At 41.4% G+C, this 23,858-nt stretch overlaps 1 protein-coding gene and 3 long non-coding RNA genes across 17 annotated transcripts in view; 2 read left to right on the forward strand and 2 right to left on the reverse strand.

Moving 5' to 3' along the window:
• Positions 1–10,040, reverse strand: part of MEIS1 (Meis homeobox 1) — a 129,433-nt gene extending 119,393 nt beyond the window's left edge. For 3 of the 12 annotated variants that reach the window (XM_042857189.2, XM_005287245.5, XM_005287238.5), the window contains exons 1-6: positions 9,252–9,992; positions 7,361–7,587; positions 5,496–5,637; positions 5,020–5,070; positions 4,224–4,274; positions 2,782–2,928 (exon numbers count right to left, since the gene is read on the reverse strand). In XM_042857189.2, the coding sequence (XP_042713123.1) occupies positions 2,782–2,928; positions 4,224–4,274; positions 5,020–5,070; positions 5,496–5,637; positions 7,361–7,587; positions 9,252–9,263 (630 nt within the window). In that variant the 5' untranslated portion in view covers positions 9,264–9,992. Of the gene's footprint in view, positions 1–2,781; positions 2,929–4,223; positions 4,275–5,019; positions 5,071–5,495; positions 5,638–5,776; positions 7,073–7,360; positions 7,588–9,251 lie in introns of those variants that run through there. The other 9 variants (XM_042857190.2, XM_005287243.5, XM_042857188.2 and 6 more) reach the window with 6 other exon arrangements.
• LOC135982553 (uncharacterized) overlaps positions 7,587–23,858 on the forward strand; it is a 103,436-nt gene continuing 87,164 nt past the window's right edge. For all 3 annotated transcript variants that reach the window (XR_010599955.1, XR_010599954.1, XR_010599956.1), the window contains exons 1-2: positions 7,587–8,009; positions 8,158–8,197. This is a non-coding gene — a long non-coding RNA (uncharacterized LOC135982553). The remainder of the gene's footprint in view (positions 8,010–8,157; positions 8,198–23,858) is intronic.
• LOC122172111 (uncharacterized) lies at positions 11,788–22,692 on the forward strand. The gene is made up of 2 exons (XR_002889455.3): positions 11,788–12,647; positions 19,223–22,692. It is a non-coding gene; the product is annotated as an uncharacterized LOC122172111 (long non-coding RNA).
• Positions 16,456–19,551, reverse strand: LOC122174368 (uncharacterized). Its single transcript, XR_006176082.2, has 2 exons — positions 19,414–19,551; positions 16,456–18,414 (listed from the first exon to the last, which is right to left on the reverse strand). It is a non-coding gene; the product is annotated as an uncharacterized LOC122174368 (long non-coding RNA).

Raw genomic sequence — 23,858 nt, forward strand, 5'->3', positions numbered from 1 at the left:
AGTGCACCCCCGCCCCTAGCCCCTGACACGCGCCCTCTAACCCCGCAGCACCGCCGCGGGGCTCGGAGGGAAGGGAAAGGAGCTGGGGGGCGGTTAGCCAGTGCCCAGCGGAAGAGGGCGCAGGCACTGCCCCGAGCCCTCAAGCGTGTCCCGGGGATGTCACGCCCGGGGTTTAGAGGTCTCCGGAGGAGGGCGCGCGGGAAGACAGAGTGAGTGGGACGCAGCCATGCCAGGCCCCTGACTCTAGTGGCAACACTAGAATGGCCCAGGGGATTTCCTCGCACCAGGAACCTCACTGGTGCCAGAGGCTGAGCCCGTCTCATGGCCGCAAAGAGCGGACAGCTTTCCAAGCGCCGGGCTCTCCCTTCCAGGGCAAAAGGCGGCTAAACCGAAACTCAGTCGGGCTCTAGAGACAGAGGGGTTAATTAGATAACTAGGCACTCCGGCTCACATAACACCTGACGGGGATCTGCATTTGTCAGCACAGCCTGACGCACACAACAACACAGGTTTCAAACTGGCTGGGCCACATTCACAGGCGAACGGAGAAGGACCCTTCTCTTTTCATCCTCCCCCTTTCCTAACGCGCAGCCCAGTCCTGATTGAACTCTTCTTCTCAGCCAGCGCAAAACAGCCAGCGCCCGCGTACGCTGCCCCACCGCGCCGGGAACCTTGCAACTTCTGAGCTGCACTTGAACATCTCCCTCCGTCTAGGAAAGGCAAAAGACACGTGTGCCGCTTTCCTCCCACAGCCTCTCTGCACAGCCTAACGCTGATGGGAATTAAAGACCAGAAAGCATTCTCACCCCGGCCCCCCCGCCTTCCAACCTACTCCAACTTTCTGAAGCAAATACATACCAAATGGGGCAATCCGGAGGTGACACAGTCAAATGTCACACCTATCGCATAAGCAGTGAAACCACAACTCCCAAGTTAAAAGCATAAACTTTTGTTTTGGCCAACCTAAGACAATTTGGCCTCGCTATCTATATTGCAATCTTTGCAAGCCACACACTGAAGGTATATTACTAACAAGCGGGCACAAGGTGAATATTACCACGGGAGCGCAATGAATTGATATCAATCCTCAGCCTTATAAAAAAACCCACCCCAAACTACAACTTCATTTCTTTAGCTTTCACTTTAATAAAATAATGATTCGTTGGGAGAATGGGGTATAAATCTTCATTTTGGAGGCAATTAAAGTGTTGATTTCATTCGTGCCCCTAAGCGATTCTTGTAATTTGCTCAAATAGCTTTATGTACCCAGCACTCCAGAGCTTTTAGAAACCCATTTTCTAGTTAGACTTGTTGGATTACAATTTTTATTCAACAGCAGCTATCCGAGTTTTCCTAATCTAGATCTGAATTTAACAATTCCCTTATTTTAAACGTTATAATAGTTATGTCGGATGCAAGTCAACCAGATAGAAGCAATGCCCATGTTTCCATCTTGTTTTCAATGTCTCATTAAAAAAGTTGAGAGTCATGCTAACATTTAGAAATAGTTGAAAGCTTTTACATTCTCAGTATAATTAAAAAACACTGGGTTTCTTGCAAGTTCATGCCTTAAGTCAAACCATTCTTCTGTTCTACCGCTACATTAATAACAGTCCGATAATCTTTGCTTCTTTCTCGTACATAAAAAACAACAACATTTGAGCTAATACCAAAGCTGAAGTATAGTGCACCTTTTTGTAAGTAATCTATAAAATAACTCCTGGTTGACAGTGTTCTTGATAATGGCAAAGCAGCTAAGAAAACTCCTGTCTGCTTGACTGCGCCTTGCTTTAACAAAAGGAAACCTCCAGAGTTGTATATAGGAACCAGATCATAGTTTTTAGTTGTTGGGGTTTTTTTTCCCCCTGAGCCAAATACTATTTCTCATAATAAACAACCCACCATTAAAACGTTACAATTCACAACAAAGAGCTCAAAACGCCAAGGTTCACCCACGTTAATGTTTTAGAAGCTTGATTTGGCTTTGGTAACCTCTTGAAATTAACCCCCCCAAAAAATCACACTACAAGCCAGTGAAGGAAAGCAGCTAACACAAGTCGTCACTATATGCACACATTGGGTGTAGAAGCCTTAAGGGTTTGGTCTATCCCAGCTTTAACACAGACATCCTAAAAGCCACTAAACTGTATTTTTTTCTAAAGGAGACAGTTTGAAAAACTTGAAAGATCAATGAAAATAAATTAAAACCTTGGTCTGGTTTTATTTTTCTATTAAGTAAAATAAAATGGGCGCGCTTGCAGCAGGCAGGCTGTGCACAAAGCAATGTTCACTGAGGTCTAAAAGCGCTCGGCCAAGGAAAACTGACAAGACAGACTAATGAACCGTAGAGACAGGAGGAAAATAGCCAGTATTTGCTAGATTTCAAACACTCTCTGTCTTCCCTGGACCACCTATCTCGGATTTTATTATTATTTTTCTAAGTGGCTTCAGCTATTCCTTTCCAGGCATCCAGAAGCCTGCGATTCACGGCTAACGCTTCTATTATTATAAAGGGTAAATAAAATAAAGACAAAAATTAAAAGCGACAAGAAACAGGTCAAGTTTGCAGGCAATGCTTTTACAAGCTCATCTCGCCAGGTCGAATCCGGGAGCAAGCCTTAATGAAGCAATAATAGCCACATTATTCAAAAATTTTCATTTCGATGGAAATTTATCTAAAAGGGACTTAATCATATGCAAATAATAAAAGGAGGCGTAGTGACCCAGCAAGCGATCTGCATACAAATTTCAGCGTGTGCAACACTGGAGAGATCATCATACCTGATCTGTTAGATTTGCTGATCTTGTTATGTCTTCACTGTCTGATTTTGATCCGCCTTCTCTATCGTCTATCACCAAATCGATTGGCATTTTTCCTTTCAAACAGCTAATATACCGGTGGCAGAAATTGTCACATAATTCGTGTACCTACATTATGACAGAGGTAAAAAAAATGAAAATATAATCAGGAGTACATAAGTGAAATTGACAAGTGCAATCAACCAACCCTTCCCCCAGCCTTGTGACATCAAAAGTTCTAAATGGGGGGAACACACAGCAATTATCCCCCGGAGACCTCTAGACGCATCCAGAATTAGGAATAACTTTCTTTTCTCGCAAAATAGAGATATCCCAGAAAATTGACAGTGACAAGATGATTCAGAGGCTACAACATATTCAACACCCGTGTTAAATTCATCTGCTCCCGGAGCTGTGGCCATGAGAGAGGTGACCTGCATGGGTGACATTTAAGGTAAACTATTTAATTTCAACCAGTTATTTCATCATAAAACCTTTCCAAATAGTATGAAGAGAGAAAGGGATTTTAAAAAAACAACAACTGGATGCACTATACTGAAATACATTATAGGCATCCATGATCTTAAACCCCAAATCACTGTAATATATTTGTTCTTGAGTTTCCACTATTAATGGGCATATTTTAACAACTTTCATGTAGAGTGAAAACAACCTGCCTGTGATGGTTAGATAAAATGGCTGAGGGTTCTAAAGAAACTTTTCAACCATTTAAAAACCTCTCTACATGTTTATTTTTTGGAGAAAGGGGATCCTCTTGTAGGCCAGCTATCAATTACATATAAAAATCCACTGGAAACCTGAACGTGCGTTCAACTGAATGTTAGTTTGAATTACATTGCGTTCATATTGCTATTAATTATTATTATTATTGCTGAGATTTCCAGAATAGGGAGGGAAACATATTCTCTCTTAGCTGCATATTCTCTCTTAGCTTAGAGGTGTACAGCATTCACAGAATCAAGAAACTGACACAACTATCAACTCTGCTTTGTCTCTGCAAAATGTTACAGGACAATCTGTGCCCTGATTGTGACCTGCAGATGGCTCTTAAAAAAATCTCGACCAAACTAACTGAAACTAAACAAAGCACCTTCACCAAAAACAATCAATCTCCGAGGCGTGGCTGAAATAAACAAACATGCAAACAACATTCAGAATATCATCTGCAATACACAGAACTACGGCTATTTATACAAAGCCAGCAAGGTATTAACATGAACACAAGGCCGGGTCGTTTGTGAGCCCGGTTTTAGAGGCTGAAATTGTAATTAAACTGCGAAGAGAAATGGACGCTAAGATTGGTCTTGACACTAATTACCAGACAGAAAGACATTTATGCAAATTTACCAGAAGCTTGAACTTCAGCAATACTGAAACGTAGGAGGAAGGGAGAAAAAAATTACCTTCTCTAATTCCAATAGATGAAACCTTAATACTTGTATGGCTTGAATCATCTGCAAAGACACAAACAACACGAGCATCTATCTCATTCCTGAGTTTCGATATATCCCCATAGCTGCCCCTGCTGTAGTCTATAACTTCACTTTTTTTTTAGTAGTAGTAGTAAATAAAAAAGTTGTTTTGATTTATGGCAATAACACTAAAACTTAATAGCAGTGGCTTTGTACGCTGTTTAACAAGAAGCGAGCTAGAGTTAACAAAAAATTCTATTGCAATGAAGTAGCTAAATTATACGGATCGTAAACATTTCCTTCAAAAAGTGCAATCTATTGCAACATCGTTGGACCCTCGCTTTGCAAACTAGGAGAAAATATTCCTAATGCAGAGGCAAAGTATTTGTTTATCCTTAAAAAAAAACTTGACTTCATTTTAGGTCGGTTACTTAAACTATTCATCTCTATCCATAGTCACTGTTTACATTTCCCATAAAAGCTATTTTAAAGGTGCGGGGGGATATGTGGAGACCTCAAATACACTGACACATTCGTAGATAAAACCATGCACTGCTTAGGCAGCCAAGTCTGCCATAAAGACCCCAAACTCTCATTTGGATGGGGCTTTCTTTATGTACCTCGTTATGTGATTTTACTTAACAGGGAATTACCACACTGGATTGCTTGTAATTAAAAAGATCCACGCGAGAAAATTTCCATTTACAGCCCCAAATCCTTGTCAAAGCCTAGAACCATCTCTCTCCAGAGGGCAGAGAAATAAAAAGGGAGCGCTGTTAACTCTTACCAAGTTATCCAGTTCAGGATTAGAGGAAAATAGGGGTTTTTCTGCTCGGATCTAAATATAAGAAAGGGGAGGAAAAAAAGATTTGAAATATGGAAAAAGAAAAAGCAGACGTTATTATTTCTTGCTTCATTACACTGTCGGGTCCATTATGTAACCTTCCTTCAAAGCTCTGACTGTTAGATTTAGTACATCATATAAACACTTAAACAAATGAATCAAATGCACTGAAAATACCCACAGACCTTATTATTAGTTACATCTATCTAGCTACTCTCCAATTTGTGTGAGCTGCACATCCCTACAATCAAAGTTTAAAAATATATATATTCTTTATTTATTTATTGAGCTGGTACAATCGAGACTGTATTGATTTATTTCTGGCAGTATAGAAGGGGAGGCTATGAATGTTTTTTTTTAACGGAGACTTGTTTTCTTGTTATGTTAGAGGTTTTTCCCCCCAGTACGGTTTTGCTGACCTGTTTGGCGAACACTGCTATGTCTTCATTGAAAGACTCTGAGGAGCAAACATCGCCTCCCGCTACCCCGGGCTCCCGGGGAGTGCATGTAGCTAATTCACATTTCTCAAAAATCAGTGCTAAAAGAGGGAACAGGGGGTGTCTGAAAGAAAATACAATAGTCACAAACAAGACAATGGTTAGTCCCAGAATAAGTGTGGGAGAAACAACCAAGGTGATCTTTTAGCAAGCCCACTACCACCACCCCAGCTGCACCCCTCCCCCAATCATAGCTCACCTACCCTTCAACCGAGAGACCTGAAGTCGAAGGCCCTGAGCCATGGACTGTATCTGATGATCGCTTCAGCATATCTGGCCAGAGAAATTGTTAACATTTGCTATGAATAAAACCAAAGCGGTTCCAGCAGCCATTTTGAATTAACTTTCCTTTCCTTTTTTTTTAATTATTATTAGTAGTATTTTTGTTTCGCTCCCCTTCAAGTTGCGGACTTTCTGGATTAAAAAAACAAAACAAAACAACCCAAGCAACCCCCAGCTTTTTGGACTCGGGTGTGGAACCTGCAAATCTCCCTTGGCATCGGTAATGATAATGTTCAAAATGAGAGCTGTTAACTTCGAAGCCCAGCCAAACTGCCAGTTTGAGTTGCCCCAATTCGGGTAGCTCCAGCGATCCATTTACATTCACTTCAGTTGGCAGAGCACGCTTTTATTTGGGTCATCACCCCCCCCTACTTTCCCTCCCCGCAAGTTACTCAATAGAGGCGCTGCTCACCCCTCTTTCTGCTGTATACTATTGCACCATGATACCGACCTTAGAAATGTATAAGCCAAGTGCTTTGATTTTTGCTAGCTGGAGTAACTCTTAAGGAGAAGTTTCAAGTCATTTACTAGCTATAAAAGCTCAACTGAAAATTTAATATTTTATTTTATTACAAAATGCGTTCCATTTCCGGGTTTCATAATTATTCCAGAGAATCCGGAATGGGGTTTAAACCAATCCTACAGATTTGTGATAATGAGATAAAGAAACTGGATGATGGGATGGTTTTGCTTCAAAGCTCGCTGTTCTCAGCGAGATGGGGGGACTGGATCTTAAAGTTCACTTCAACTTAATATGCGCGAACTGTTTTTAAAGATATCCACAGAGCAACGTAACACATCAGTTCCAAATGCAATGGCCTAGAAACTATTTTATAAGTTGCCGCATTGAGATGCCTCAAATGCTGCTACAAAACAGAGCACAGCTCAAAGAAACAACCCCGAAGGTTTCTACTTAATACAGCGTTATATATTAACAAAGCTAAAAAGTTTTATTCAGAATGGAACAGTTCAAGGTATTCTTTCGAAACTCTTCCAAAATATTTACCTCCCAAAACAGGTTGTACCACGGAAATCTTTCCTTTTGATCACAACACTAATGACTAATTTTCCTTAAGCTCACAGTTTAGCAGTCTTTTATATTTAAAAGTTGTGATCAAAACCACATAGGAGTGTAGGTTTATGCAACCAAGTATCTTTCCGTGTACACACACACACACAGAGACACACACACACACACACACACACACACAGATTAGGCAAGTTATAATATTTGAACTGAATACTACCTATGGATAACGTTTATCCGTTTCAAGCCTCATGGAAAGTAAATCTTCTTTATTGGAGAATCATATGCCGAGCATAATGTGATGCAAAGAAAACTTTAAATCCACCCTAAAATTTGCATGCAATTATAATGGAAGCCCGGGTCACGAGAATTTACCTACAATCTGAGGTTCAATGGCTTTTACTTCTGCCTTCGTCAGCTAGGGAAATAAGGGAATAATCATATCTTAACTAATAAACCCGATGCCAGCTTTACCTACCCATAAATGGCATCTTTATCTCTCTTTAAAGCGTCATTGACAGAGGAGCCCATACTGGGAGGCATGGCGTTGGTGTGAGCAGTGTGCGGGTATTGATGAGAATGCAGCGGAGGACCGTGATTCAGATGGTGAACAGGCTGCATGGATCTGGCGGCGTGAGGATCCCCATACATGGTGGTGGGGATCCCTACTCCATCCATCCCACCGTAATGGGGTAAATCGTCGTACTGCATGACAGACAAAGAAAAAAGGGTCAGAAGGCCAGTCGTAACCGGAGGTTAGAACGGGGAAAGCCGTTCCAGAGTCTTTCACTTGGTGAAGGTCCAGCACATGGAATTGGGCAGTGCTAAATCTATGAATTTAATATAAACAGGACCAAAAAAAACCCAAAAAAACAAAAAAGAGGGGAGAGGGTGAAGATCTGTAAAAATACATTTCCCCAATAGGCCCTCAAAACGGATTAATTCTGGATCCTTGAAAAGCATCCTTGTGGAGGGAAGTAGGTAAACGCAGCGTAGGTTGCTTTGGAGTGACGCTCAAAATAAACACGTTACTGAAAAGTTGCCTGCTTCAATATGTCTCCACAGCAAAAGTTAAAATGAGGACACCTATTATTAACACGTGAATTAATACAGGCTCCTGGTTTAAGGTATTTCTCTGTGTGTCTGTGTGTGTAAATCGTCCCAGTGGAAAGCATTTCCTAATGTTTAAATTATAAACTAAACTCTCTTTAACAAAAATGTAAAGCACGAGTTTAGATGCAAGAACAAAGCTGATACTTTTTCTAATTATTACAGCACAATTTGAACATTTGGAATTCCCATATGGAGGAAAAACGTGAGTTAAAGCATTTAATTAATTTTAAGATATCCTGTTTTAAACCTTTCCACTGTTAAGAAGGGAAGTACACAAGTATCAATGATCTGATGTTATCCAAAGTTTAATAACAAAAGAGTCAATTTTTGGTTTACAGCTATTATGTACAAGCTAATTTAATGTCGATTTGCTGCAGATGTGTGCATGTGCTACTGAAAGTTTTGAATTTTAAGTGTATTCTTTGTTAAACATTAAGAACCGAAAGTTAAAGTTTTATTTAAGGATAAGGGGAAGCTGCCACTTTTAATCTATTAAAAGCAAAAGTGTGAATAAGTTGTTTTAAAAAACACTGGCAATTGCTTGAACTGAAAGAGTACAGGCAAGTTTGTCAGGACAGCAACTTTCTTTTACAAACTGTACTTTGAGGGACAGTACACAAATTATTGCAAGCAAACTTAATTTTATGTCGTTTTTCTTTTAAAAACTCTATTCGTTACATTGTAATTGTCCCTCACAATATTTTCATCGCATTTCAATTTATCTGAATAGTCTAGAAAAATTAGTATTGCATCCAAAATAGTAATAAATAGTAATAATAAATATATGTGCATATTATTTCTGCCTACTTAAATATGCAACTATTTTTAAATGAAGGTCTGATTACAGCACTGCACATTTGTGATGGCAAAAAGTTATGTTTACTTAAAGTTTAATAAGTTATCTTTGAAAAGTGAAGATGTATGTCATCACTAACATATTAAAATGTTCAACGACACGTTAGTTAAATATTTTAGACACTGGTGACTTTAAAACGACATTGTATTCTTAGCACTATATCTGTAATACTGATAAATACATACACTTGTATTTTCAGTTACATGCCTGTATGTGATTACTTTATAGAAAGTTTGCCTCTTCAGTGAGATATCTGTTATAGGAATTGATAGAATCAAGAAATTGACAATATATATATAGGTTTGAGCCAAAGAAGAGGTGGGAAAAAACTTTTTCGCAGCGTCTCTGTCAGCCACGTTTCAATATTATTTCACATTTAAATTCCATTTTTAATACGTACCCTTTGCGCCATCGGCCTGGCTTGCTCCCTTCCTACTTCAACTTCTAATATATCCTCTTTAAGGCCAGTGTGAAAAGAAACAAACGCAAACTCTCCCCCAAGCCCCCCAAAATGCAAAAATCCCTTAGAGTCGCCAGCAATGTGAGCAATCGAGGAAAATCTTCAGCTTACTGGATCTCAAAGAAACGATACAATAATTCAGCATTAAAAAAAAAAGAGAGACTCGCGCTCCTTCTCTTTCTTTCTCTCTCTCACTCTCCCCCTTTCGTTTCCAAGACAGCAGCGGGGAGAAAGCAAATATCCTTTCCCCAAATCAGTTTTTTTTTTTTGTTAAAAAAAAAAAGTGCCCCTCAAACCCAACTACCAAGTCTCATGGCTTTTTGCCACTCCAGCTGTCAATCAAAGGCGAGGTTGTCAAGGTGGTGAATGAATGATGATGATCCGCTGTGTGTACTTCCAGTGCTCTGGACACCTCAAATGTTAATATTCAAATGCATGGAGGTCTAAGCGCTGGCTTGTTCTTGAATCAGTCCTAATTCCTAATCAGATCTCGCTCGCGCGCTCCCTTTCCCCCTTTGCAGCGGGAGAGGCTAGAGGAAGAGGGTTAAAAATGTCTGTCTGAGTTTGTCTTAAAGGAGCCACGATCGATGCTGCCTGCTGCAAGTCCCCCGTGCGTGTGTAAAGTGTGTGTTGCACAGGCGGAGAGGTGGATTTGGACCAGAATGCTGGAACCCGGAAGTAGTGGTGGCCATAACAGGTCGCGTCTTACACAATGCACTGGGCTGCATCAACTCGGCTCCCAGCGCAGGGGTGGGTTGGGTGAGATGCAAGCAACGAGGCTGTGCGAGCCACAGAAGCGTTCAATTAACAACACACACACACACACACACGGGGGTTACAGTTACTAAAATAGATTCTAATTCTGGTGTCTGGCTGGGCTATTAGCTATTTTAAGAGCTCCCTGTAAGTAGAGTTTATTGCTGCCGGCCAAATTACGGGGTATTGCAGGGCTGGGGGAGGTTGTTTTGTAGGGGGCAGGATTTGTTTCTGTCCCCTTTTCACACCGAATGCTTTGGGTAATTGTTTGCAGCCTTTGCAAAAGCTCTGAGATCGCTCACTTGAGTTATGTGAAGAAGAGGGAAGCAATGGTTACAGATACAACATCCATCCTTCTTCCCAGAGCCCTGCAAGCACAGCTAGTACTCCAGCGTTTCTAAGTGTCCGAGCAAAACTAGGAGATGGTCCTGAGCACCTGCGTCTGGACACTGGCTTGTTTTGCTTGCGAGTGCTATTACTGAAGTGATTGGCAAGATCAAGGGCAGGAAGACAGAGCCCAGGAGTGCTGTGCTGTCTGATACATTTTCTCTCTCTCTTCTCTCTCGCTCAGCTAATGTCATACGCAGCAATCCACGCCGCTCTGCCTACCCGTCTCTGAGTTTAATGGCCATTTCCTTTGTCTAATAGCAATGGTTACTTTGTATTTACACCCTCGCTACACGGCAGCGCGCTAAAGGATCAGCAGTCCCCCCCCCCCCAACCGCAAGACTTTCATCCTTTTTTGTATTCAGAACAAACAGTCTTTTTTCCCCAACTAACTCCCAGCAACGAAAGTAAATCTATTAGAGAGAAGTTGAGCATTAGAACGAAAGGACCAAAACCCACTTCGGATGAGCCGGGCTTATTTGCTAGAACTTATTCGGTGCCCGTGTAACTATGAGCAGATGTTCCACACAGACATTAGTTGATTCAAAAATGCAACATCTTTCAGGGCAGAGATCCGTGAGAAGGGGTTTTTTCTCTCCCCCCACCCCCTAAGCTCCAAGTCCCTGAGAAAACTCCCCCTGCGGTATGTGGGAAAATGAGCTCACCCAAATCTCAGTAGGCAGCAGTGGAGGAGCCGCAGTCCAATCAGGAGCTTTTCTTCGAAAGCCAGCCGTGCATTGGTGGAGGGGAAAATCAATTATCAAATAATCGATCAGCAGGGAGCTTCGATCTGCGGGGAGTGCCAAAAAACTCTCCCTCGGAACAGAGAGGCTAAGTTCTCCAAAGCAGAAAGATTGCTCACTTGTTCTGCTTACCCATAGTACAAGCTGCGCCTGCTGCCTAGAGGCAGACATAAACAGACCCTGCAAGGGGAATAAAAGATACCCTTCACTCTCTCTCTCTCGCTATATATATATATATATATATAGCGAGAGAGAGAGAGAGGCAGAGAAAAGTATTTTTAAAAACTTTTAACTAAAAAAGTTAAGATACGACATATTTATGTCAACACGATGTTACGGAGCTTGATATGTGAACTCAGCAGGCTGACAGATTATACTGACTCAGCAAAGCATTCAGTGCCAGCGTTTATTGTTTACAATACACAAGTTTGTGAACCCGAGGCATCTTCAGTAGTGTTCCCTGCATGCCGTGGTCCATATACGTCATGTAATGATCGTACCTTTGATTGTTTTGGATAAGGAAGATCACTTTCTCCTGTGGCATTACAGCTGCAACTTTTGACGTGACAGCAAAACCTGAAATAGTAAGAGCGATCACTAAGAAGTGGTCCCCTCATTAGTGTTTGCCATGAAATATTCTGATTTCTTTCCATTTCTAGATTTAAAAAAAAAAGAACTCCCCGCTTATGATTTATTATTATGGCAATTTTATGTTTGCTTTTGGGATGCTCAGGCAGTAAGTCTTAAGCAGAGATAAATCACATACGATTTCTGCCAGGCCAAAGTCTGAAATGTAATGTTAGCAGACAGAATTCCCAGCATCAACATAATCCCTGCCTGCGACCTAAATATTCTCTTAAAGTATATTTTAGGGGGCAAAACAGATTTAAACTCACTTTTAAAAAAGCCCAAGTCTTTTCTGAAGCTGTAATTGCAGCGACGATGCAAAATAAAACAGTATTTTTATAAGGATTGTCATTGAGAGAGCTCTAGTATTCCCTAAACCATCTCTTTTCTCTGCAGGAGAGTGCAGTTGTTTCATATTTTACCTGTGTGATTATTCAAATGATCCGCCGGCTAGGTGTTTCAAATTTGTCTCAGAAAGGAAAGATCTGTCATCGATCAGATCAGTTCAGTGGGGTGGGGGAAAAAGTGCCAAATCAAACAATAAAATAATCACACATAAGGCTCAACGATCCTTAAATGAGCTGCATGGGGCGGGTTATCCGAGTAAAATCTACAAAATAGAAATTACTGTGAAATGCACTAGGGTAAAACTGCTTTTTAAGAGCTCTGAGGGTCTCCTGGAGGAGACAGATCAGAACAATTTGAAGCGTGTAGGTACTCTTTAGTCCATCTCTTGCCGCGACATTTCAAACCTCAAGAAAACCAGTTTCGATTTCCCTCCCTTTGCTGTAGGACAAACCTTCTATGCCAGCGATGACTTCAGGTAAGACCATTTTAATACCCTAACCCTTCCTCTTCTCAGTATTGGGAAGTATTTGTTGTGCTCTTAACAGACTTATGTCTGATTTCTATATTTATTTAACTCAGAGACTGAATTCAGAAGCGAATCCCTGTTTTGCAGGTTCCTTCCAAAGGAGGATACAATTTAAATCCCAGAAATGCAATCCCTCTTAAAAATAAAAAAGCTTTAAATCTTAAATCTAGCGTCACTACCAGGCCTTTATGAGAATAATTCAGAACAATCGGGGCTAGAACACTTTTACAATGTAATTACAGTAGTACAAATTGTTTGCCCAAACCTCATTCTGGATAAGGATTTTACAATTAGCAAACAGTTATTACTGTTGGGGCTTGCTGCGAGAAATTGCACTGAGGACGTCTCGAGTTGCAATCTACTGGCCATAAAAAGACTAACCAGGCAGCAATTAATCATCTATTAAAAGGGAAAAGTAAACGGACAGTTCCACACTATCTCAGTAAACTACCAACGACGTTTACGACGCACACATTCCCAACTACTGCCTTTTTAGGAAATGTAGCTATTTTTTTGCCAAAATTAGGGATCTGATTGCTATTTATTGCAGGAACGCATTTACACTTGCCATTGTACTATGAAAAAGAAACTGTGGGCTTCCCTTGAATTTTACAGCGAAATGTGCAATTAGACAGAAAATAGGCAGAATTGCGTACTGGATGTAGATCTGATGTTCGCTCTTTCCTTATAACAGTGTTGAACAGATTTAGCATTTAAGATGACGTGTTTTGCTTTGGAGCCTTGTATGCACTACTTCTGGGATGCTACACCGATAATCATTTTACTTATTCTTCACCTCAGAAGTTTGCAATTTGAACTTGTATAAGCGAAGGCCTTTCACATGAGTTAGAAGGAGAGGTCTCAAAGTTCAGATGATGATTCAGAGCAAAATGATGAAGAAAGTCCTCCATTTAGTGGAATTTGTATATATTTACTTATCATATAATAAATAAGACTTTAAATCAGTCTGAATTTCCTAGCTTAAGGACATAATTAATCTTAACTAGTAACATTAAAATGTGCACTAGTTTTCTGATGGCTTTTAATAGTTTGATGGGAAGGGGCTTGCAGTTGGAAAAAAATCAGCAACAATATATACTCCTTCCCCATTAATATTTACATTTAAAAATTCAGATAAGGACAAAATCCCCGAAGAAAACAGATTTTAAATGCAGTAGAGAGATAATAAAGGAATGTGGCAGATAAGAGTTTCCAGTGATATGAGTAAAGATACCAAAAAGTCAAAGCCTAATGAATGGCTGTGAGAAAGGTGAAGAACTATTTAAAGATCTATTAAAGGGCAAAATCTGAAAAGGTGATAATAAAAGGAGGTTAACTGGAGGGGATTAAGTGAAGATGTGAATCAAGTGCCCATATGCAAGTAAAACTATGGTGCATGGAGCTAGAGGTTTGTTTACTGGATTCTGCTTCAGAAAACAAAGAACGCCTGGTCCAGTTCAGGAGTCAACCAGAGGTCAGCTTGTGCTATCCAACAGTCACAGACAAAATAGTTAAGTCACTGTATTCAGTAAACAGTCTGAATGAATAATGTTAGAAATGCACTTTGCAAAGGAAAGAACTGATTTCATTAGACTTTTCTATTTCAAATCTTTAGAATAGCAGGGAACTTGAGGGGAGGAGTAAAATGAAGGAGGGGGGCACTACACTATTTAACATAATTACCAGTTCTGACATTTTCAGAAATTATAGAGGTCTTTTATTAATTAAATGGAGGGCTTAATAAAATATTCATAATAAAATTTACGGTTGACTTAAAACTTTCTAAACACTGCTATAAATTTTTAATAAATTAACTGAGAAATGAGTTACTAGCCTTGGCTTTTGTCACTTGAACTTCTGCATAACTAGTGAATGTGGAGTGAAAGCAACATAGGAACCTTTCAGAAACAAAAATGTGTAAAATTACAAAGGGTTTTAGATTTCAGAAAAGTCGCACTTAGATCTAGATGTAAGCATTCCTTATTTATAAAACTCGACTGCAGTGACGGATTCCAAAGAGCATTAGGAATAAGTCTGATCTGTTTTAGCCTCTGTTATACCGTAAGTTAGTATTTTAACATTCACATTACAATTAAACATGATAGAATGAAAGACTGAAGTCACAAAATTTCCATTTGTGAAAAGTAAAAAGAGCCACTTCACAATATTATATTTGCACAGGATCAAACAATAGTTAATGTTAAGTAGCTACAAATCAATCTGGTGTATTTTCAATTACAATCTGTAACAAGTCCACAATTATGTTTTGGATGATCAGTTATTTCTTATTTGAGTTATTAGTAGTAGTATTTTGTTTAGCTGCCTAACTTTTGTTTACTATAACTCTATTTCAAAGACTCGTCGCTTTGTCTTTTATGTTGCTATATTTTTCGCTTAATAAAAAATCGCTGGGTAAAAAAACTCTGGTTGTTTAATTAAAAATAATCTGGTCGATTGTTTTGCATTTGAAGACTTGAGCTTTTGTGCCGTCTACTGGACAATGAAAAAACTACAGCCATAATTTACTTAAACTTTCTTTTGGATAAAAGTACATTTTCGGAGAGGATGGTAAGTCTATTTGGAGGGGCGTGGCGTCAAAATTGAAGATGCGGGAAAGAAAAGTGGCCCTGAAAGCGAGATCTATAGATTAAGTTACATTTTTCTATATAAAAAACGTTTATACTCCAGTTTTAACGGCTCAAGATTTTATTGTCTCATGAACTACACTCAATCAATTGCATTAAGGGTGACCTCAGAAAGACGGTTTGAGTTTATATGTGTGAGACGGTCTTAAACATTTAGATAAATGTGAGTGATAGAAAAAAATGAGGATAAATATTGGTAAATGGTTTAAAGATTCAGTTTTAGAATTATTATGAATTAAAGTTCTGTAGCTTGTCCCAATGTAAAAGAAATTATTTCACTTCTAAGCAACACCGAGGTCCACAGACTAGTACCAAAGGAAAGCAAATTACATTTAAAACTAATTAAAATTGTTGGGTGGGAGGGAGGGAGATATGGCATTTAGGTGAGTAGTGCATTATTTCTTAGGATTGCAAGGGATACAAACCATGCACGTTACTGCTTTCATTTCGTAATCATCTGCCTGTAAAAGTGCTACGGGAGCTCCCTGTCGGATGCTCTGAGATACATGCAGCAGAAGTTGGATAATTTCCTCTTAAATTTTCAGTAAACACTTTTGGTTCTCTGTTCTTTAGCCTATATAGGAAGCTGTTTTAAAAAGTCAAGCAAAGGAGATGTTGCAAAAGCTACATTGACTTTTGCAGATGGATTTGGAAATGATTAGCACAAAGATTTACTGAAATTAAAATCCTTATTGCATTTAATAAAACAGCAGTGTACATTTAGATAAAAAATCTGAGTCAAAGTGAGTTTTAGAACATTATAAACATAAATCTGGTTAAATAAGCTATTTTTATATATGCATGTATGCGTGTCTGTGTATACACACATACACAGAAAGAGAGACCTTAAAATATGCTAAAGAGAGCTATAAGGAAACCTTTAACCACTTGGATGAGACCAAGAGCTATAGGTATCTTGCTTTGCAGTCAGTTGCAGAAGTGGAAGAGAGTTTGAAATTCGCCTGCAATCGTTTCCCACTTCCACTGTGAAAAGTTCTTATTCTGAATTCATCTGCTCATATAGTGCTGTCATTCAAAGACAAGCTCTTCATACAGATTTGAACTTTATTAGCGATGCAAGATATTTTTTTTCACACTAGACAAAATAGAAATGCGATTAACCTGTGCGTATATTGAACGTTTAACACGGTATGTCAACCCTGGTACAGCAATATGAAAGTGTTTGTGAACTAGTACAAGCCTCATTCAAATTATCCATTAACAAATAAACACAATTTTAAAGCCACTAGCAATGGGAAATTGGTATTTCATAACCTCAGTTGTACTATAGCAAAATCAGTGTATTTTGTTAGAACCTTAAAAAGCTATGTTTGCTTAGAGACAAATTCAACATATAATTTCTTTCAGATTAACTCATGGTATTCAACTTGTCTAGCGAATACAGTACAGAAATATTTCAGATTACCTATAATACTGATGATAAGGTACAATTAAATAATTAAAACAGGAATTGCGAGCAGTTAAACTTTAAGAAGAAATATGTAATGTAGGCTTTTTGGATGTTGCATGTTTAGTTTTCATTAGTGAATAGGGATTTTGCAAATAATACATATAGGTAAACTCAAGCATAAATAACTAAAAAATCCTTGTTACGATTTTCAGCTATGTATTAACATCTTGTACGAATCAGGCAATGTTTTGTGACTACTTGGTCTTGTTTTTTAAAACAACAACAACAACAACCCCAAACTACTAGTTTTACCTGCGGGGACCTAGAAGAATGATTATCTCAGAGATCACTTTCTACAGTGATTGGTTTGGATAAATGTTTATAACGTACCAAATAAATACACACAGACGCTAGCTGTTGTGCATATCTAAAACAAATGACTCCGGACATGGGCCAACGTTACAGAGCAGCTCGAACTTCAAGGAGGATGGCTTTCCTGGTGACCAATTTAGAGGCAAATCTCCCCCCGCCTCACTCCTGGTAGGTTTTGCTGCGACGCTGCACCGTTTGATGCCGGGCTAAACGCAGGCAAACCCTTCCCGCTCCTCCCCAGGCTGTTTGTTTTTAAACCATCCTCTTCTCGTTCGAGCTCCACGGTTTGTCTCTCTCCAGCAGGGTGAATTGGGGGGGCTGTGTGTCTATTTCAGGCTCCCCTCTCCCTCGTGCAAAGGCCTGCCCCTGCTGAGCAGGCTAACGGGGCCCGTGGGCTCTTGCCTTCAACGGCCGATGTGTGTGAGCGGGCTTGTGCGTTACACAGACCCTCGCTTTCCATAGCACACCCCAGCTCGGGGCCTCTCTGTCCTGTGATCTGGGGGAGTATGAGTGAGAACTATCGCTGCTGGGTGGATACTCTCCCCCCCCCCCCGCCCCAGCTCTTATGAAGAGCTCCCCCAGACAGCTTTACTCCACGCGTTGCGTCGTGATCGCTCTCAAGCGGCACCCGGGGTCACTCCAGTCTCCAAAGGAGGAGAACTTCCATCCTTACTCCGGATTGCTCCAGAGCCTGCAGGCTGGCGGTGGGGCCGGCCGGCGGGACACCATGGGGCGGGCAATGTCTTTCTATCACTCTCGCTGGTCACTAGCTGGGCTTTGTTCCCCTTAACACAACAAGCCAACAGAGACGCTCCGGACATCGTCCGCCCGGAGCGAAACGGCCCCGCTTTGCGATCGCTTCTCCCGCCCAGCGTGTCCGAACGGCACCTAGAATTCGGGTGTGGGCCCCTGGCTCGCCTCTCCCCCTATTGTCTCGTTCTCCTCTGCAGGGAAACAAGCCCGCACCCGGCCGCAGCAATTCTCCGCGCAGCCCGCCCGCGCCATGGCTGCAACAAGAGGCCATTTGTCACCGACGCTATTATTTCAGGTGTGCTAATGGGATTAGGGCCGTGTGAAAAAGGTGCGGATTAATGCGAGTCCCTCTCGCAGGTACCAGCTGCCCGTGTTGTCTGCAGCCCCGGGATGCAACAGCCCAGAGGTGAAAAGTGAAGGCGAGTCATTCAGAGGCACCGGGGCTGAAGCGAGAGGCGAGTGTCACGTGTAGCCAATGCTGGAGTGCAGGGGACAAGTCTCACACCTCGGCAGGAGGCTGTTAATTGATCGCCACCTGAAGAGCCGAGCCAGGGGAGAGAAAAAAGGACATGTGTCCGCGTGTGAAAGAGGAGACGAGCTACAAAAGGAGCGGGGCTCCAGGCAACCATGGCAGGGGTCTGTGCCAGGAGCATCCGCCTCCCCACCCCCACCCGAAGAAAGAGTTAACAAATGTCTCCCCAGCCCGTCCCCCGCCTTGACAAGAAGGCGCAATTTCATTCCAATGTGTCGCTACCTACAACATCTGTGGGTACATGATCATAGACTTTTGCATAATTGCATCCTGACTTTATTCAAGGGATCCGCAAAGCTATTTCAGCATCTGTCTTTTCCAGCCGCAAACTGGAAGGCAAAGGGCTGCAAAAATGTTTTCACTCGCTGCCCCCCTCCACCCCCAAAGCGTTGCATTATTATTGATGCACACATGACTGATCTCTGAGTAGCTCCTTTAAACCCAATACTGGAATTGTGTGTATGTGAGAACCAGTGTATGAGGGGGTGTGTCCTGACTGTGACAGTGTGTATATGTTTCTGGAGGTGTGTTTGCAGTGTTGTTATAGCTCTGTTTGTTCCAGGAAATGAGAGACACAAAGTTGCTGAGGTAATATCTTTTATTTGGCTAACTTCTGTACCTGTCTGTGCCTCAGTCTGTGCACTTGTGAGCGTGTATATGCCCATGTATCAGGGTGTATGTGTGTGTGTCTACGTATATCTGAGTCCCCTTAGGAGAATTTTTCAAGAAATTGTGGCTGCTAAAAAAAAGTGTGCACTATTCTAAAGATCAGTTAAAAGCCTGCTTGTTAATTATTTTCTTTTCTTTGCAGGAGAGTTGTCCACGCTGAGGTTTCTCCCTCATCCTTCCCTACAAGAGAGCAGAGTGTAGACCATGTGCGCCTCATCGTCCCAGAACACAGGGCCAGTCCTAGCCTGGGGACACAAGGATTTCAGCAGCGTTTTTCCCTGAGGGGCGGACTAATTGTACATAATTCCTCCCCCCCTATTCCTCCCCACTTACTTGAGCACACGCAGCTGCAGTCACCCTTGTGGCTTGGAAGGAAAGGCGGCCTCCTGCACCAAGGCTGCAAGGCCAGTTCCCCAAGGCAGCAGCTGCGAGAGGGAGGGGGGCAGGCGGTGAAAGCTGCACTTTCCTCTGAGCAGAGTAGTGTTCCCTCTGAGGGGCCCCCAGCCCCAGGAGCCGGCTCCCAAGCCCTGGGCCTCCCGCATGGAAGCAATGTTGCCTCCTCCATAGCCACTAAGCCATCCGGGCAGGCAAGGTTTGCAGTTTTAACTCTGGCTGTTCCACCACATTGTCCTTCTTAGTTCAAGGGGCAAGATCCATGTGTAGGAATCAACTGTTAGAACCAAGCACAGAGGCTTACAGCAAGAGATTTCAAAGGCCCGATTTAGCTTGTGATTAAGAGAATTCCACAAGATAACAGTGATGATTGTTTCATTTAAAAAATCACAAAAAGCCCTGTCGTTCAGTGGGTGAGAAAGGGTAACAGAATGGGAAGATTCTACAAAGAAACACCTCCCAAGTGTGTTCGCTTTCAGTTTACTCTGTTGTAGACTATTCAGTTTACGTACAATATTTTACTCTGGTTATGCTGGCTTCATTCAAAAAAGGGTTATAATTGCATTTTACAGAAAACATTCTCTATCAGTTTCTAACCCTAGACTTAGAAATGGGGCCAAGCCAGGAAGCATAGATCTCAGATCAGAGCTGGATTCAAACCTCTCAAAATCTGGAAGTGGACAGCTCTACTTGGAATCATAGAAATACCTATTAGAGCAACCAGCTAAACTCCCTGCTAATGCAGGATTGTTTCCTTGCATTTACTAGTGCTTTGTCCAGTCACTTATTAAATATTCTGCTGATGAGGCTTTCATCACTTTCTGAGGGAGATTATTCCCCAACCTGTTTTAGGCCCAGATTATTAAAAGATATTTAGGCACTGCTGTTCTCAGCATCACAACACCTAACTGAGTTAGAAGCCTAAATATCATGTTCAAAGGGGATTTAGGTGCTTAGGAGTCTAAATTCCATTGACAATGGGATATAGACTCCTAAGTGCCTAAATACCTTTTGAACATGATATTTAGGCTCTTACCCCTAAATACCTTTACCAATCTGGGCCAGACTGTCAGGAAGACTTTACTTCTAATTACTCTCCCTTTTACCACCTGAGGCATTCGCCTCCTCACATCCTTCCAATATTGATAGATGGTTTCCAGTCCCCACGTTGGCTGGTTTTTAGGACCAAATTAGGTTTCCTGCTCCAGCGCCCCAATTATCGTTGGCCCTGTTTCTGTTAGAAAAACAACCAAGTCTGACAAATTCAATGGTGGCCTAATCTTATAGCTACAGTTGGGCCCGAACTATAATTGCCCAGCTATCGTCAATGGGGTCAACCCGTGTTAACCAGTTTTTAATCAAAATGTGTTTTCGGGTCTCTCTGTATTACAAATGGAACTGTACCAGAACTAAATGAAATATTCCAGGGGCAACTCACCACAGTCAAATAGAGAGGCACTGTTCCATTAGATGCTGTTTTGCCATGCAGTGAATTAGGCTTTTTAGTTGCCATGTCACACTATTTTTAAGGGTTTCTATTATGCTAATCACAGCCACAGTTCTGCAATGACGTACACAGATGCTGAAATTTAAGTGAGGGTATGTCTACACAGCAAAGGAAAACCTGCGGCTGGCCTGGGCCAGCTGACTCGGGCTTGGACTGTGGGCAAAAGCTCCAGAAGAGTGTGTCTGGGCCACCGGTGCCTGAACCATGGTCCTGCACCCTGCACTGCCTCTTCCTCCTGAATCCCCCCTCCTCACACTCCTCCCGTTCCCCCGAGGCCCTGCACTCATGCCACCTTCCCCCCCAAGACACTGCCCCGACACTCACTCCTCTCCCCCATCGCTCACCCATACGGCTGGTAAAAAGTGGGAGGCCATAGCCTTCCCATTTTTAAAAGTGATGGGGCCATGGCCTCCTGGCCCTCCCATTCCAGCGCTCCTGGCTGTGGGGCTGTTTCTTTGCCGGGCAGACTTCCAGGCTCGGGCTGGAGCTTGAGCTCTGGGACCCTCCCATCCCGCAGGATCCTAGAGCCCGGGCTCCAGCCCGAGCCCAGAAATCTACACAGCAATGAAACAGCCTTGCAGCCTGAGCCCCGCAAGCCTGAGTCGGCTAGCACTTGCCAGCCACGGGCGTCTAGTTGCTGAATAGACATACCCTGAGTACTAGTGAAAGCAATGGGGCTGCTCATGTGCATTAAACCACGTATATGTGTAAGTGCTTGCACACATCACTGCAGCTTTGATCATATTGGGGCTATCGTTAGTTGAAATTCCCTAATATTCTACAGGATAGCCTTGTTGTGGCCTCCTTTGCCCTGGTACCTGGGTTGGGAAGCAGATTACCATCTTGTGTTCTTTATCAGCCCAAAGATGTCTTGGGCCAGGCTTCTAACTAAGGAGTCACCAGTGAGGATTACTTGCCTATTTCTTTCTGGTGGCTCCCTTTCAGTGCTTGCCTCTTGACTGTAGGGGCCACAGATCTCTCTTTGGCTCTCCTTAGTCTCATCCTTCTCTTTGTTGTTGACGATGGCATATCTAATGCAGCTATTGAGACAAAATGGCCCACATTTCTCTTCTGCTCTTTCCAGCGGTTCTAGTCTACCTAGATGCCATCTTATTTTTCCATCTCTATCCCATTTTGGGTGTTAACCTCCTGCATAGGATAGTCCTGTTTGGTCTCTATCTACATACCTATCCCCTATTGTCTTTGCTCAGTGGATTTAACTGACATTCAAGTTGCTTCACCTTTTATTCACAATGGACGTGCCATGGCATGTGGACATGACTTACCGAATAACAACCTCTAATTCTTAAAGCAGCTTTTCTTATTTAGTGTACTTTATATTTATTTACAGTTTACAGAAAAATCTTTTTTTAAACATTAATTGCTGCTCTTTTATTCCATTCCCTCTCTCCTTTCCCCAGTTTGTTTGCTAAGGCCGAGGTTCCCAAACTTTTTTCCCTGAGGCCCACCTGTGCAGCTGCAATAGGCACTGTGGCCCACTATTAACACTTCTTGAGGAAAAGTATTAATTTTAATTATTAAATACATATAAACTATACATAAAGAATGTACATGTTTCCTTTTCCTTTTAATGTAAACAATTGTAATGATGGCAAGCCCTAGCAATATGCATTCAAAAAAAAAGCTTCAAGATTTTTGAAACCAGAAAATGTTAATAAAACTGCACTTTAAAAAAATGTTGAGAGCAAAATGTGGCATGCAAACCGGGAAAACACAATGTGTAAAACTGAACAATAAGCAACACAACAATGTTCACAAAATTGTTAAAAAAAATTGCGTTATTTGTTTATTTTGAATCAAAATAGTTGTCCAGCTTTGAACATTGCATTGTGTTCTCAATTTTTTTTTAGTGTAACAATCTGAATTTCTGTGCTGTGTAAGTAAAGACCCAAACCTACTCTCCACTAGTTAGAAAAGAATCAAATATTGTCAATAAAAAAATAACACAACAGTTATATTATAACACACTGAGGCAACAGGTACTCATCTGATCTGGTAAAGGAGAATTCAAACTTCAAGTATGTGTCATCATATTTTCTTACCACTTTATTTTTTTGAATCCTCATTTCGTGTAGCTGTAGATGGTCCAGGACTTTCATTATCTTCTCCACCAGTGCACCCTTTTCGTTTTCGAAAAATAAATCCATCCATGTCAGATTGAAATACTGCTTGCTGTTTTTTACAGTTGTAAATGGCTGACTGTGTGTACGTTGCTAGGTTACCTTGCAGTGAAACGCACCGTTGTACTTGCGAGAATTAATCTTGACACATTGCACTTGCTTTTTAATAAAATAAAATAAACAAACAAACAAATAAACAAAATACAAGTTTCTTCTATGCTTTGTCCAACATATGCAGCTCAGGACATTATATTTATATAGCTTTTACTGACATCACACGAGTCACATGGAGTTAAAGATTTACTAAGAGCTTGACTGGAGAATGCAGTTGCGTCAGTGGACCACCTGGGACTATGGGCCGTGGCCCACAGTTTGGGAACCCTTGTTCTAAAGCACTTCTTACCTGCCTGTCTCTTTTCTTAATTTAGATTTTGTTTAGAAAGTCTTCCTCCCTCATATTTTCCCTTGGATCTGTTGGCTACTAATTTTACTTTGAAGTTCTTCTACATCATGTTGGAGGTACTGGGTGACTCTTCCTCTATGTGATGCGATACTCACATTTAGGATTTCTCTACACTGGGCTAGGTTTTAAACCAATTAAATTTAAACCAGTTTACAAGTGGTTGGGTTGGCCAGCATGAATGGTGCCAAAATATTGTAATCAATTTAAGCTATACTTAAATAAATCTGGTTTTCTCTCTCTCTCTCTCTCTCTCTCTCTCTCTCTCTCTCTCACA

Source organism: Chrysemys picta, chromosome 3, assembly GCF_011386835.1.
Source record: "Chrysemys picta bellii isolate R12L10 chromosome 3, ASM1138683v2, whole genome shotgun sequence".
Taxonomy (NCBI): domain Eukaryota; kingdom Metazoa; phylum Chordata; order Testudines; family Emydidae; genus Chrysemys; species Chrysemys picta.